Genomic DNA, 12,665 nt, shown 5'->3' with positions numbered 1-12,665 from the left:
AAAAAAAAAAAAAAAGAATCGGGCGCTTGAATTTACTGCCTATTTCGTTCTAAGTTAATAGCAAAATCCTATAACTTTTTGTTTCTGCAAATATGTTATGCCACTTTGGGTATGTACATGACTTTTTAGTTAACATCAATATGTTAGTAGCTAGGCTAATACTCAGCACATCAGGCTGTCAGATCCTTGTTGAAATGATTGATAGTTTGCATTTTCCTAGGAATAGTTGTCTTAATAAAGTAGGCCTTTAGATCTTACTTTCACTTTATCTAGTAGTTTGACTTAGAAGTAGTTTGACTAGGAAGTGTGTTTTTAAGTTACACCATTTAAATCCAGCAACAGAGCTTATTTAAAGGAATCCCTTTAAGTAGTTCTATAATTTGTCTTATGCAAATTTTCATATAAGGACATTCCTATTTATATTGGCAACATTCCTGAGGCTGCAGATAACAGAATATCCAGACCCCATGGCCTGTCTTGTGCCACTCTGCTGGGGTTTCTGCAGCACAGTCACCTGACCAAAGGCCCCCTTTGTACCCTCATAGTGCTGTGCTCTGCTTTACCTGTTACTTAGGCATGTGTTGGTTTTGTGAGCAGATTGTGCCTGTTGCCATGGAGCTGTATCTATTCATGTATGTACTTTTCCTTTTCCAATTCCAGCTGATACTGAAGATGTGTGCATTGTAGAAAGATTGTTCTCAAGCAGCTTAGTGGCCATCGTTAGCCTCAAAGCTCCTAGGAAGCTAAAGGTTTGCCACTTTAAGAAAGGAACTGAGATTTGCAACTACAGCTACTCTAATACGATATTGGCTGTGAAGCTGAACAGACAGGTGAGTGACACTCTTGTTTGAATTAAACTGCCAAGTGCGCTCTGCACCATCTCTGTGTCTTCAGGATGGCCATAGAGTTGGTATTATAGTTTTGTTTTTTTTTTACTTCCTTCTTTTGCTTTTATAAATGTTGCTTTTAAAAAATCCATTAGACTTTTTTCCTTTTTTAAATTGTTAGTTTAACTTTTAAGTTAAGATGAAGGGCTTACTGCTTCTTTGTATCTTCCCCAAAACTAACAAGAATGTCTGGCACAGAGTATGGACTTGGTGAATAGCACGTTGAGTTTATTTCATGAAACTATCTCCTGGCTTGTGCTTGCTCACAAAACAACGGTGCTGACCATAAGCTCCTTCAGCATTTTCTGTTTACAACAGTGTTCTATTCAGAGCAGGCTAATTGAGCTGCTAGTTACAGAATGTAAATTACGACAAAGGGTTGCCAGATCCTCTGAGATTGGTGACCAAATAAAGTAGTAACCGTGGAGGCCCTCTTATCTTATGTGATTGAAACTGGAACTTTGGCTGTTAACTGAGAAAGTTGGTTAAAATGGGAAATTACAGGACACAACATCTTAAATATTTTTAAAGTTTAAAACATAAATGTATATTCATGTTCAACTAACATGGAGCCATCCATGTTTGTGCCAAGTCATCTTTCTTGCATAAATCGTCCCCTTGATGCATTATCTAACATTCATTTTCTTTAAAATGGAGCAAGAACTTGCAAAGTAATGAGTGCAGAATAAAATTTTATGTTTTTAAAAAATCCCTAGGCTTTTATTTTCATCTTACACATGCCTCATTCAACATCAGTTTTTAAAAGCAACTTATCTTTACCAAATCTATCCAAAGCACATTTTTCTCAGCTGTAGCTTATCAGTTTATGTAATACTGAATTAAATCGGCTTGTTAGAATCCTAGCACAGCTGGCATCTGCGGTCTTCAAGCAAGCACCGCTGGCTCTGGACCCCCTTTGATTGGCAGTGGAAAGCCATCTGCATCCTCTACGCCTTACAGATCCTGTCTGTGTGGTGTTCTGAAAAGAATTGAGAGCATCTTAATCAAATCTGGTTAAGTGAAGATTGGGAGCATGTGTTGTACTGGGAATTTCTTCATATTTGGTTTGTTTGTTTTTCATCTCTCTTTTCTAGAGGCTAATAGTATGCCTGGAAGAGTCTCTGTATATACACAACATTCGGGATATGAAGGTACTGCATACAATCAGGGAGACCCCCCCAAACCCTGCAGGTAAATTAATTTGTGTGAAAAGAATCCTATTTTTCTGATTTTTGCCTTTTAAAGATAGCTATAGGTGAGAGAGATTTTTCTCTCTTTATAGGTTCCACAGAAGAGACATTTAAAAAGTGTTGATTTTAAACCAAGCTGCCTTCCTACTGATACTAGTCTTTTGACCATATACACTCATTGGTTTGACCAGCTTTCAATTTTGAGGTTGCTGATCAGTTCATACCAAAGGCCTTTAATCTGTTTATAATACTGGTGTCACCTGAAGTGGTGGTATGGGGGTGTAGAACCTAAAAAAAAAAATCAGCAGACAAGGTTGTATCAGCTATTTTTGGTTTATCCATGCCTTGTTAAATAGTGCTAAACTATATCTACAACCAAGAAGGATTTATCTGAGACTCAACTGCGTTTTGTTCTCCGTGTGTTGTTCACAGGTTTGTGTGCATTGTCCATAAACAATGACAACTGTTACTTGGCGTATCCAGGGAGTGCAACCATCGGAGAGGTGCAGGTCTTTGATACCATTAATTTGGTGAGGTTCCCTTTGTACTTGGATAGCTCTTTAAAATGTATCTTTTTTTCTGAAAACGAGTGCTGTGGTGTCTTTGATGTCCTGATTTCCATGGCTCAGCGATAACAGTTCTCACTGCTGCTCTCTTTAGTGGCAAAGCAGGCATACTTAATTCAGCCTCCGTTTCTATTACTGTGTCCCCACAAGTGCTGAGCACATAGCGCTGTGAGTGTTTGAAGGTGGCTCAGCGATAACAGTTCTCACTGCTGCTCTCTTTAGTGGCAAAGCAGGCATACTTAATTTAGCCTCCGTTTCTATTACTGTGTCCCCACAAGTGCTGAGCACATAGCGCTGTGAGTGTTTGAAGTAATATAGAAAACTTCATAGATAAATTGCTTTGCTTTTTTTAAAACCAGAGCAGCATTTCCTTGGGCCCCCAGCCCCAGTAACTCAAGTGGATTTGATATTTGCAGTGACTGTAATGGTATTTTAGTAACAGCTGACTGGCATTTTCAGCCTAATAACCAAATGGCAGCACAGGGGCAGAGGCTGTCACTATGTGGCAGTCATGTTTGATCAGTTTCCCCTTTTCAGAGAGCTGCAAACATGATCCCGGCTCATGACAGTCCTTTAGCAGCATTGGCTTTTGATGCAAGTGGAACCAAACTTGCCACTGCTTCCGAGAAGGTAAGTCTGCTGTGGCCCAGGAGAAAACTAGTTCAAAGATTTCAACAAACTTTTTCAATTCTGTTCACACAGCCAAGTTATTTAGCAAACAAGTTTGTAGATCGACCAAGTCACACAGAAGCAAAGGTAACAACCTGCTTGTCAGGCTGTAGAGTATGCTGCCATGGAACGGGTTAGGCACACCCATGCCATTGTCTAATGAGAGCAAATGCGTGGCTGTGGCAGAAAATACAGACGTGTGCAGAGGAGACAAGAACACCATTTGTAACCGTGCCTCTGACCCTGTGTGTTTTTCTTTTTTTGTTTTTTGGTTTTTTTGGCGGCTGGCTGGTATGGGGATCTGAACCCTTGACCTTGGTATTACAACACCACTCTCTGACCAACTGAGCTGACCAGCCAGCCTGTGCTTTTCAATAATGAAACTGACATATGTGATGGTAAGGAACATAGGAAATAATAAAAAGTGTGAAAAAGCAAAGACATAATTCTATCCAGCTCATGTGAGTACATTTCAGTGTATTTCCTTTTATTTTTTTCTGTTTATTGAACAAAATTGGAACCATACTGTATGTATAATTATTTTTTTCACTCTGCATAATAATGTATTTCTCCATTTAAAAACACTTTTAATGGCTGTACAATATTCAATAGTGATTTACTTAAACATTATCCTATTGGAACTTTTGTTTCCAATATGTTGCTGTTATAGCTATCAATTTATTTAAGTCATATATAAATCTTTTATGTGTATTTCTAATTTTTAAGAGATTCTAGTAAGAATTATTTCTGGGTTAAAGGATGTGGCCTTTTTCAAACCCCTTCATGCACATCCCTTCAGTTTGCAGCTCTTCTCCCTTCGCCTCCACAACACTGAAGGGTCCTCATTTCTCTGACTTGGGCTGCTACCTCTTTTTCTTTTGCTGCTCCTCTTTTCCTATAAGTTCCATCTTCTTTTCTTCTGTCTTAGAGATCGATTGCCTTTGTTCGTCTCTTCTGAGCAGTACTGCTCTTCAGCTGTCTACTGATGAATTTTACTTTGATTTTGATTTAATTTTACATCTCACTGAAATTCCAAAATAGCCTCTCCTCCCAAGTCACCTCTCCCCTCCAACCAACCAACCAATCAACCAAATACAGTACAGTAAAAAGGAGGTTCACTTCTTTAACTTTCCTACATGGCCTTTATTCTTGAATCTCATACCCACCTTCTACATAATAATGGTATTACCTTTTATAGATCACTTCTTGTGTCATGAATTATACTGGATTCTTTATATTCATTACCTCATTTGATCCCCTCAGTAAGGTAAACATTTTTCCATTTTATAGCGAGGGCTCAAACAGGTTAAGTCACGTGCCCAGGGTTACCCAGCTGGAGTGAACTCCAAGCCTGATTTTGCTTTGAGTTGTGCTAGACTACCACAGTGTCACCTTGTCCTTTTCTTCTTCTTTGGGAGTATCAAAATAGCGAGGAAATTCTCTGGCCTCTTGATCATCAAAGTCTCACCACTGTTTTTTCTTAGCTCTTACAAAGGACCTAAAGCACTGATGGAATTTCAAGGCCAGTAAAATAGAATAATTTTTTTCTGGACTATGAGGAGCAAATGCTTGATTTCCTTTTGCACAGAATCCTTAGTCTGTGGGATTAGACCATCATTGCTTTCTCAACCTGGCTGGGGCCCTACCGAGGTATATGGCTTAATCCTGCTTTCAAGGAACTCGCAGGCATGCAGGCGTACAGTGATGAAACAACTCTTAATTAGTATTGCACAGTAGATATGCCATTAAAAAAGTTATGTGTAAATCTAAAAGTTTAGGCTGTAAAGGACAAAACGTTTGCCTAGGTTATTGTTGTATATGTGTGCATAAAATAATTTTATCTTCCAAATTCTCAAGAGTTACAAACTTCGTTGGTGTCCTTCCATCCAAAGAGAGCCACTATCTTTAAACAGTTTTCTCAAATGAACCTATTTTATCTACAGCCTGATTTATTTTTTTTTTTTTTTTTTTTTTTTTTTTTTTTAAAGATCACTGGTAAGGAGATCTTAACCCTTGACTTGGTGTTGTCAGCACCATGCTCTCCCAAGCGAGCCACCAGCCGGCCCTACAGCCTTATTTCTAATGGCTGTATAGTATCCCACTCTATGAATTTACTATAATTTATTTAAACAATTTCTTGGTGTTCTACATTTAGGTCACCTGCCGTTTTTTTTTTTACTATTTATAAACATGTCAGATATTCTTAACAGTTTTTCTGTTTAACAGTTTGAACCTTCTACTGTCGGTGTGAGGTTGAATGTTAAATAATTCCTACTACGCCCCAGATCTGAGATGCTATCTGTTTTAAGGTTTTCCATTTTGTTCTATCAGTCTGTTTCTTTTAGTGCTGTTTTAGTACTATCATTTGATAGTATTCTTTTGATGTTCAGACATTGAAAGTCCTGTTCATCTTTATTTTCTTGTCTGCTTTATTTATTCTCCAGATGTTTCTGTTCTGTCTCACCCACCCACAGATTCGGTTAACTTGTTTAGGGGAAGGAAGTAGAAGAGTGGTAGGGAAAGTTAGCATCTTCAAAATATTTTATTTTTAAGCAGGGAAATGCTATATTTCACCATGTATTCATATTTTCTTTTGTCTTAGTAAGAGTTTTCTTAATACCCATCTTACCATTTTGTAAGTCTGGACTTATTGTCCCTTTTAAGGCAGTTAAGCAAGATTTTCAGCTGATCAGTTCTCTTGATCAGTAACTCAATTTAAAGTGGGAGGAAAGGACCTCAGTGGGCCCTGCAGCCTCGTCAGGCCATAGCATTAATCAGTACTTCCCAATGTGCAGTACTGGGAAGGTTTGTATTTAATAGTTTAAACTTATAAATGACTTAGAAAAATAGAACTATTCCATATTTGACTTCAAGGCTAGTAATGTTTAAATAGTAAGCTAAAGTTGGTTGATTTAAAGAAAAGATTTAATATTAAGTAAACCACAGATTAGGGGAATTTTTTCATATTCCTGTGGCAAAAAGGGTGGGGTGATGTGTACGAGGCCCCCTGGGGAGCTGGGTGCAGAGGAGAGGACCTCAGAACTCCATCTTGGCCCAGGGCAGAGCTGTTGCTGGGAACATGTCATGTGGCCATTAGTAGTCTGATCTGAAAGTAATAGGAAAAGTCTATTTTTACTCAGCTAAAATTCTTTTTTCTTTTTTTCCCCATCACAGGGTACTGTAATTAGGGTATTTTCCATTCCAGAGGGACAAAAACTCTTTGAGTTCCGGAGAGGAGTTAAGAGGTAAAGTGTATAAATCTCAAAAATTGATTCTGGAGGTAATACTTGGATTTCAGTTTTATATTATCCATGACCAAGAAAGTGGAAACTTAAACACCAGGAAGATCCCAATTAAATACAAAAGCATTTTCAGTCGAGCTGGATTACCAGTTGAGATTTTGGAGTCAGTCTCATCATTGGAGGGAGGTAAAGAACATTTTTATAAAAGCAAACTGCATTCTCATTTGCCTGGGATCCCACCTGAATGTAGAGTGATGGCCAGATAGCCCGAGAGTTTGGAAAAACTCACATAACAAGGCCCAGTGCTGCTGTCTGGTCCTACGTGGCTCCTCGGCCTGCTCTGAGATTGGAGGATAATGACCTCATCTTGTTGGCATACTCTCTTTGCTCTCTACCTCTGAGAACCTCTACCCAGTTCCCCTTTCACCCATAGCAAATGGCCTTGGCTCTTTCTTTAAAAAGAAAAACTAGGAATCACCTACCCCACCCAGTCTGCCAGCCTTCCTGCATCTGTATTTATTAGCACTCCCTCCCTGACTCCTGTTTCGGAGGCGGGACTGTCCCTCCACCACGTGGAATAGCAGAACAGGGGAGGACTTGGGGCTCCGGAGCCTAGTGCTTCGGCCCAGATCCTGGGCCACCACTTGTAGCCCTGTGGCGTAGGGCAGCATTGCTTAGCTTCTTAGTCTCTGGTTCCTCATCTCAAAATGGGAATGTAATAAACAAGACCTGCCTCCTCAAGGCTGGACATTGAACAGGAGATGCTTGGGGCTCAGGAAGGATTCAGTAACCTCTAACTGTCCCCTCCTGCCCCCCCCCCCATTCCCCAACTTCTCTGGGAACCTCTAGCTGTCTGCTGTCACCTCCCTCTAATATGGGATCTTCCCAGCAGATAGAGCAGACATGCCTTAGTGTCCCCATCTGAAAGCCAAAGCCAAAATGCCACAGCCCCTTCCAGTTACTGCCTCATTATTTCCCTTGGTCTTCTTACACCACGCCTTTGTAGATTCTTCTGCTACTGCTGCTTCTGCTATTTCCCCTTTCTTTGTCCAGTTTCTGCCTGAGAGCCTCTCCTCACCCCACGCCGTAAAGCTCCACACTCTTGCCAAGCCATGTTGTCTATGTGTGTGCTGCAGACCCTAAGTCTAGATGCCTAGCCTGGCTTCTTTCCTGAGGTGGACCCATTTTTCTCCTGCCCACTGGATGTTGGGCACTTCAGAGAGCCAAGCCAAAATGTGCCCCGTCTGCTTGTCGTCCCTCACACCACTGGCCACCTCCCCAGTACCAAGCCAGAGGTACTTGGCTTTGCTTCCTTCCGTCCATTTCAGGCATGCAGTTAGTTCCTGGTTGTGTCAGTCTCCTGTGACGTCTCCCGCTTCTCCCTGCACACCCCTCCCAGTCCCCATCATTGTCTGTGTAACCTCATGCTCTCCCTGGTTTCTGCTGTTGTCTCCTTCAGGCCATTCTTCAGACTTGAACCCAGGCTGTTCTTTGAAGATGTAAATATAATTAGATCACACTCCCCCACCTAAAACCTTTCACTGCCCTCCTCTGACCTGTAGGATTAACTCCAGACTCCTTACTGTGGTTCCCGAGGCCTTGTGACCTCTGGCTCTTCCTTTCCAGCCTCAGCGTACTTCCCATTCCCTGTGCTCATTTCAGCCATGATGTGTGTTCCGCTCCTCAGCAGAGCGGATCTCTTTTCTTCACTGGGGTCTTGCATGTGTGTTTCCTGTACTTGGTGCTCGGAGTGGCATACCTGGTGGCCTGGCCAACTCTGTAAGACCTCAGCATCTGAGTCGAGTATCTACCTCACGGAGGCCCTTTCTTGACCCTCACACGGGTTAAATCCCGTCACTCTACGCTTCTCTAGCGCCTTCCACTTGCACTTTTTAGCTCTCCTTTGCTTGTAGCATATTTAATATCTATACTACCCACACACACCCCTCACCAGCAGCTCCAGTAAAGTGAGAACCATTACTGTCTAATTCATCACCACAGCCTAAGTACAATGCAGAGCATGTTGTAAACACTCAGTAAATGTTTATTGCATTGACTAAAACCCCTTACTGTTATTGATTGGGCTGAAAGTAAAAGTGCCTTGTATTCTTAGGGTTATGAGAAAATTCACATTTATTTAATGGCTTTGGGATTTTTATAGTGATTTTTAAGATAGACTATAGAGACTTAGCATGTTGAAAGTTTTGCTCAGCTCTTACACATTATCAAGGTTGCTGATTTACCCTCTGGTGTAGTAAGAACTGCTGTAATTTAAATTATTGGGGTTTTTTACTAATCTTAGAACTATAAATCCATCCTAATTCAGCTAAAAATGGTTTAATGAAATCCTGGTTCTCTTGTTATTTGGAGTTACAAAGAAAATTAGCCAGTTTAAGGATATATTAAAGAATTGCTCTTACTTGGTATTACTTTTCAAACGTTTCTTCTCAAGAAAATTTTTGAGTAGATGGCTGGACAGGAATGAAAATGTTATCAGTAATCCAAGTGTGCCTATGATGGAAGCTTTTCTTCTTTGTCACTCAGTTACAAATCCCTGGAGAAGCGTAGTAGTCCCTCGCCAGTGTTTACAGCAACAGTGGAAACTCAGGCCTCCTTTGGCATGCTCACTCTCTCCCCAGGTGTGTGAGCATCTGCTCGCTGGCCTTCAGCATGGACGGCATGTTCCTCTCTGCGTCCAGCAACACCGAGACCGTGCACATCTTCAAACTCGAGACTGTGAAAGAAAAGTGAGTTGCAAAGACACATTTGTTTAAAAAAATACAAATCACTTTGTCCCCACTGACTGGATGAAAACGTAAGCACAGAGTTGTTCAGCCCTTGGACATTATTGGCCAATGAATATCCTGGAGCTTGCCCTGGAACAAGTGCCACTAAATCCAGGCTCAGCTGTCAGGGTTGTCCCCTTTCAGATGACGTGCTAAGGCGGGAAGCACTCAGGAGAACAGACCTAGCGTGAGACAGGAAGGGTCCCATCGGGCCTCTGCAGGTCAGTACACAGATGCCCTCCTCCCACCCCTTGCAAACAGAGGCGTCTGTGATTGCTCTGCTCCCTGAATGAGTACTGTGTCTCTAACTTGCCCCCGCAAGCAAAGGGGTGGGCCGGCTTCCGTTTTTAAAGCAGATGATTTAAATTATGTATTACTTAATGAATATATGTGATGAAGGGGTAGTCTTTTATCTTGAATTTTTAAAAAGAGTGCCTCACTACAATCAGCATGGTTTGTTTATACTGTGCAGTGTTCAAAGGAATATTCGAGATAGCTTATAGTACATCCAAAGATGAACAAAAGCAGAACTGGGCTATGGGAAAATAACAATTTGAGCCTTGTATTCAAGGTGTTTGTAGACTTCCTTTCACAAAGATCTAGAGGTGGGCCATCATTTTGGCCCTGAATGTCCTCACATTTGCTACAAAGGGGGGACCTGATCATCTGCCCTAACGTAATATGGCTGTTGGCAGGATGTTGGCTCCTCCTGTTCTGGAAACTGAGACCCCCTCCTCTGACATTGCCAGCAGATGCTCCGTAACTTCCCCAGGGCCTTCAGCATGAACTTGTTTATTTCTAACCTTTTTTATTTTTAAAAAAAAAGATGACCGGTAAGGGGATCTTAACCCTTGACTTGGTGTTGTCAGCACCACGCTCACCCATGTGAGCTAACTGACCATCCCTATATAGGGATCTGAACCCGTGGCCTTGGTGTTATCAGCACCACTCTCCCCCACGTGAGCCGCGGGCTGGCCCTCCAACCTCTTTTTTTTTTTTTCCATGAAGTCTGGAGGATTTTGCTTTCAGTTTCAGGGCTGTCTGTGTGTGAGTGAGATGTGGTAATAGTCACAGTGAAGAATCCAGCTTCATGTGTCTGGTGATATTTCCTTCTAGGCCACCAGAGGAACCCACCACCTGGACTGGGTACTTTGGGAAAGTGCTCATGGCTTCCACCAGCTACTTGCCTTCTCAAGTGACAGAAATGTTCAACCAGGGCAGAGCCTTTGCCACAGTCCGCCTACCATTCTGTGGCCACAAAAACATCTGTTCACTGGCCACGTGAGTAGAGGTGGCGCTTGTCCCCTTCCCTTCGTAGCTTGTTCCAGAGCACAAGAGGCAAGGTTTTATGATCCCTGCCATGTTTCTCCTGACTCGAGAATAATGTGGAGCTCTAAGTTAGAACTTTAATTTAATCAAAAGTTATGTGGAAGTGGAAAGAACTATAACGTGCATCTTTGCAAATACTAGACGTGAATGCTTTCTCTGTGGTGTTTTAATTACAAAAAATTTTCCTCTTTCAGTTTGTGTTGAGAATATTTAGTGTTGATGAAAAACGTTAAGTCAAACTGTGTGAAATTGCCAGTATTTAACCAGGGCCTTGACATTATGTGCACCAGGCAACACGGTGGTGTGCGTGGGCTTGTCCTTTCACATGGAGGTAATGTGTCGAACACACAAAATTAAATTTGTGATCATTTTGGTAGAGTTTCTTCTCTAGCCCTGCCAGGGGTGAGAGTGCTGGTTGAATAAGATGCTTTTTGTGAAAGTTGTGGTCTAGAATGTGGCTGCTTTTTATTCTCACCAGGATTCAGAAGATTCCCCGGTTGCTGGTGGGAGCCTCTGACGGCTACTTGTACATGTACAACCTGGACCCCCAGGAGGGCGGCGAGTGTGCGCTCATGAAACAGCACAGGTGCGCGTGCCCGCTGCCTGCGCTCTGCTGCCCCACGTGGCTGTCAGGTGGCTGTTTGGGCGCCCTTGTATGTTTGCTCATTTCCTTGAAAACCAGTGACATGAAGGGACAGATTCAGTGTGCTGGCTTGTGCTGTTTAGGAGATTCACTTTCCCTGATTCTGCCCCGTGACTGGGGGACATGGACTGCTGTTGGCGGCAGACTCCTGCTCTCCTGCACCTGTCCGCAGGCTTCCAGCTTAGTGACTGGGCAGAGACGGGAGAGGAGAGTGGCCAGTGCAGTAGCATTTGTTCTTACCTGTGGCGAGTAGAGCAGAGTCCAGGCCTTCTTGTGAGGGCAGAGCTTAACATTTTGAAAGAAAGGAATAATGTAGCATGGTGTCCTCCGCAATGTAGGGCAGTTTTGGTGAGCCTGCTCTCACTGTGAGGTACAGGTTGTCTCTTTGAAAGCAGAAGAGCATTTTTAATTGGGAGATAGTATAGTTTGACTTTCTGTTTTACACTCTCTTTTATCTTCCAAAAGTTCCAACAATGATACTATAGTACTTTATAAAAGTATGGGGTGGAAGTGGGGGGTGATTTTTTTTAAATAACTAATTATATTTATGATCCTCCATTATAAGAATAAAATAAGACAAGATTGTCTCACTAGGTATAACTTTTTAAATCAGACTTTCCATTTAAGAATCTTCATGTAAAAATCTGAGTAAACAGATACTCAGGGGAATTATTTTAACGTTGCCCCAGTATAATGAAGGCTTAGCGTTTCATCTGGCAAGTTTCTTGTCATTCTCTCCTTTCTCCAGGTTGGATGGCAGTATGGAGACAGCCAGTGAAATCTTAGACTCTGCCTCTCACGACTGCCCCTTAGTAACTCAGACATACAGCACAGCTGTAGCAAAAGGTACTTATGTGCCTTCATCTCCGACAAGACTTGGTAAGGGGCATGACACACACCTAGAAGGTAATTTATGCTGACGGCCTCTGTGGGGTTCTCAGACTTTGTGCTCTCACCAGGGTTGTCCACCTTCCACTTTTGATTGGAACAGGGAAGTGATTATTCTGAGAGTGGAAGCAAGCCTTTGTAAACCGGTGTTTTGGGAATTTCTCAAGAATGAGTAATAGCCATCATGATTCAGACTACTTTGGGTGCATATGAATTGTGTCCGGCTGCCACCTCTCAGCTAAAATATTACCCTAAAAACACTGCCAGGTTTTTGTCCTCAGTCTTTGGCCTCCCACCTGTTCATTCAGCAAATACGTATTGAATACCCCTTTCGCCCCAGGGACCCTGCGGGTGTGGAGGCTGCAGTGTGAACAGGCTGTAGGGGCCTGTGTTTAAGAGACCTGGCTGGGGCCGGCCCGGTGGCGCACTGCTACAGTGCGCCGCTTGGGAGCGCGGTGGTGCTCC

At 42.3% G+C, this 12,665-nt stretch overlaps 1 protein-coding gene across 2 annotated transcripts in view; it reads left to right on the top strand.

The window, feature by feature from the left end:
• Window positions 1–12,665, top strand: part of WIPI2 (WD repeat domain, phosphoinositide interacting 2) — a 39,199-nt gene that overhangs the window by 22,244 nt on the left and 4,290 nt on the right. For both annotated transcript variants that reach the window (XM_008574418.1, XM_008574419.1), the window contains exons 3-11: window positions 661–830; window positions 1,982–2,078; window positions 2,510–2,607; window positions 3,181–3,273; window positions 6,487–6,557; window positions 9,194–9,301; window positions 10,457–10,621; window positions 11,148–11,255; window positions 12,061–12,191. In XM_008574418.1, the coding sequence (XP_008572640.1) occupies window positions 2,033–2,078; window positions 2,510–2,607; window positions 3,181–3,273; window positions 6,487–6,557; window positions 9,194–9,301; window positions 10,457–10,621; window positions 11,148–11,255; window positions 12,061–12,191 (820 nt within the window). In that variant the 5' untranslated portion in view covers window positions 661–830; window positions 1,982–2,032. The remainder of the gene's footprint in view (window positions 1–660; window positions 831–1,981; window positions 2,079–2,509; window positions 2,608–3,180; window positions 3,274–6,486; window positions 6,558–9,193; window positions 9,302–10,456; window positions 10,622–11,147; window positions 11,256–12,060; window positions 12,192–12,665) is intronic.

This window comes from Galeopterus variegatus, unplaced genomic scaffold (assembly GCF_000696425.1).
Source record: "Galeopterus variegatus unplaced genomic scaffold, G_variegatus-3.0.2 Scaffold1044, whole genome shotgun sequence".
NCBI classification, from domain to species: Eukaryota; Metazoa; Chordata; class Mammalia; order Dermoptera; family Cynocephalidae; genus Galeopterus; species Galeopterus variegatus.
Note: the sequence above shows the minus strand (reverse complement) of the source record. Positions and strands in the feature narration are given on the sequence as shown.